The 1,631-nt window shown below is 38.0% G+C and overlaps 1 protein-coding gene across 1 annotated transcript; it reads left to right on the top strand.

Moving 5' to 3' along the window:
• Window positions 1-305: 305 nt before the first annotated feature.
• LOC140122976 (olfactory receptor 8G1-like) lies at window positions 306-1,223 on the top strand. Its single transcript, XM_072144225.1, has one exon. The coding sequence runs from the start codon at window positions 306-308 to the stop codon at window positions 1,221-1,223; it is 918 nt and encodes a 305-aa protein (XP_072000326.1).
• Window positions 1,224-1,631: the final 408 nt, after the last annotated feature.

The raw sequence follows: 1,631 nt of genomic DNA, 5'->3' as shown, positions 1-1,631 counted from the left end.
TTTTAAGTTTTTTTTCTCCAGTATTACACAGCATTTACTTACAATTACATGAAAAACTTTAAGAAAATTTTGCCAACTGAAAATCGCCAAAATGCGTATTTTAGGAGTGACCTGGATTTCCACATTGTCATTTTCTGCAGACCTGTTTTTATGAAAATGAGTCTAATTAGAAATCATACAATTTAAATCATAAACTTATATGATAAAAATATAAATACATTTCTATATACATGTTTACATCTTGGAGATTCAGCTTAAAAATGAGATATGAATGAGATAAAAAGGAGATTCAAGAATTTCACTCAATGGATCTCCCCATTAACAGGACACTTGCCACCGAGGTCATTCTCGTTGGATTTTCCCAAAATGATAAGATAAACCTTGCCCTTTTCTTCTTATTTCTAGCCATCTATTTAGTAACTATATTTGGCAATGGCTTCATGGTGTGTATTATCGTCTTCAGCTCTCACTTACACACCCCTATGTACTTCTTCCTCTGCAATTTAGCTTTTATAGACTTTTGTTATTCTTCATCAGCAGTTCCAAAACTTGTGGTGGACCTTGTGATTTTGAACGGAAGGACATCAATTCCTACTTGTATGATTCAAGTCTTTACTGGGATTTTCTTTGCAAATTCTGAGAGCTTCTTGCTTGTTGTTATGGCCTATGACCGATATGTTGCCATTTGTAGACCACTCAATTATCCTGTTGATATGAGGTGGAGCATTTGCTATCGACTCATTGTTTTTATTTGGGTGCTCAGTTTTATGACAACGGTGTTTCCCTCTCTATTGACGCCAATAAGGGTTTGTAACCCAAACCAGATAAATCACTTTGCTTGTGAGGTCCTGACAATATTAAAGTTGTCATGTGACAGCACTAAACAGAATGAGATTATGATAAGGTGTTTTAGTTTTTTCTCACTTTCCTTGCCTTTTGTCTTTATATTAATATCTTATATTTTCATCATCTCCTCGGTCTTAAAGATCCGCTCAAGCGGACGTTCTAAAGCCTTCTCCACCTGTGGCTCCCATCTTACGGTAGTTGTGATGTTCTATGGAACAGCCATGATTATGTTCTTGGGGCCGTCTACTGGTTACACATCAAATCAAGGGAAATATATCTCAGTTTTCTATGGTATAATAATTCCAATGTTAAATCCTCTTATTTATAGTGTGAAAAACAAAGAGGTCACCAAAATATTCTTTGTTAAAAATACATAGGGGATCATTTACTAAGAGCTTTGTGCCAGACTTCTGTCGGACTTTGCACGTTCTTTTAGGTGCAAACTGGTTGCACAGGTATGTAAGAAGTGTCAGCACCACATTTGTTACACACGTGGCCCTTTTGTGGTGCAGCTGCACTATTCTTTATACAAAACAAATTCCGGACGTTTTGGCACTCAGTTGGACCATGCGCCACATTTACCAGGCAAGGTCCAACAGAATTGTGTCGCACGGCCCATGTAAAAAAAAAAGTGGTGCACTTTGTGGGAGCAGTGCAGGGGGTGCCAGGTTCATGCAGAACGGACAACTGAAATCCTGAATCTGGCACCCCCTGCACTATACACAGAACACTGCACACAGTACACACTGCACTATTCTAAGTAAATGTACCCAAGTATCTCTCCC

The sequence above is a fragment of the Engystomops pustulosus genome, chromosome 3 (assembly GCF_040894005.1).
Source record: "Engystomops pustulosus chromosome 3, aEngPut4.maternal, whole genome shotgun sequence".
In the NCBI taxonomy this organism is placed as follows: domain Eukaryota; kingdom Metazoa; phylum Chordata; class Amphibia; order Anura; family Leptodactylidae; genus Engystomops; species Engystomops pustulosus.
Note: the sequence above shows the minus strand (reverse complement) of the source record. Positions and strands in the feature narration are given on the sequence as shown.

What these genes read in the sequence shown, in the direction of transcription:
- LOC140122976 (XM_072144225.1), top strand. Translation starts at nt 306, where the DNA reads ATGGATCTCCCCATTAACAGGACACTTGCCACCGAGGTCATTCTCGTT.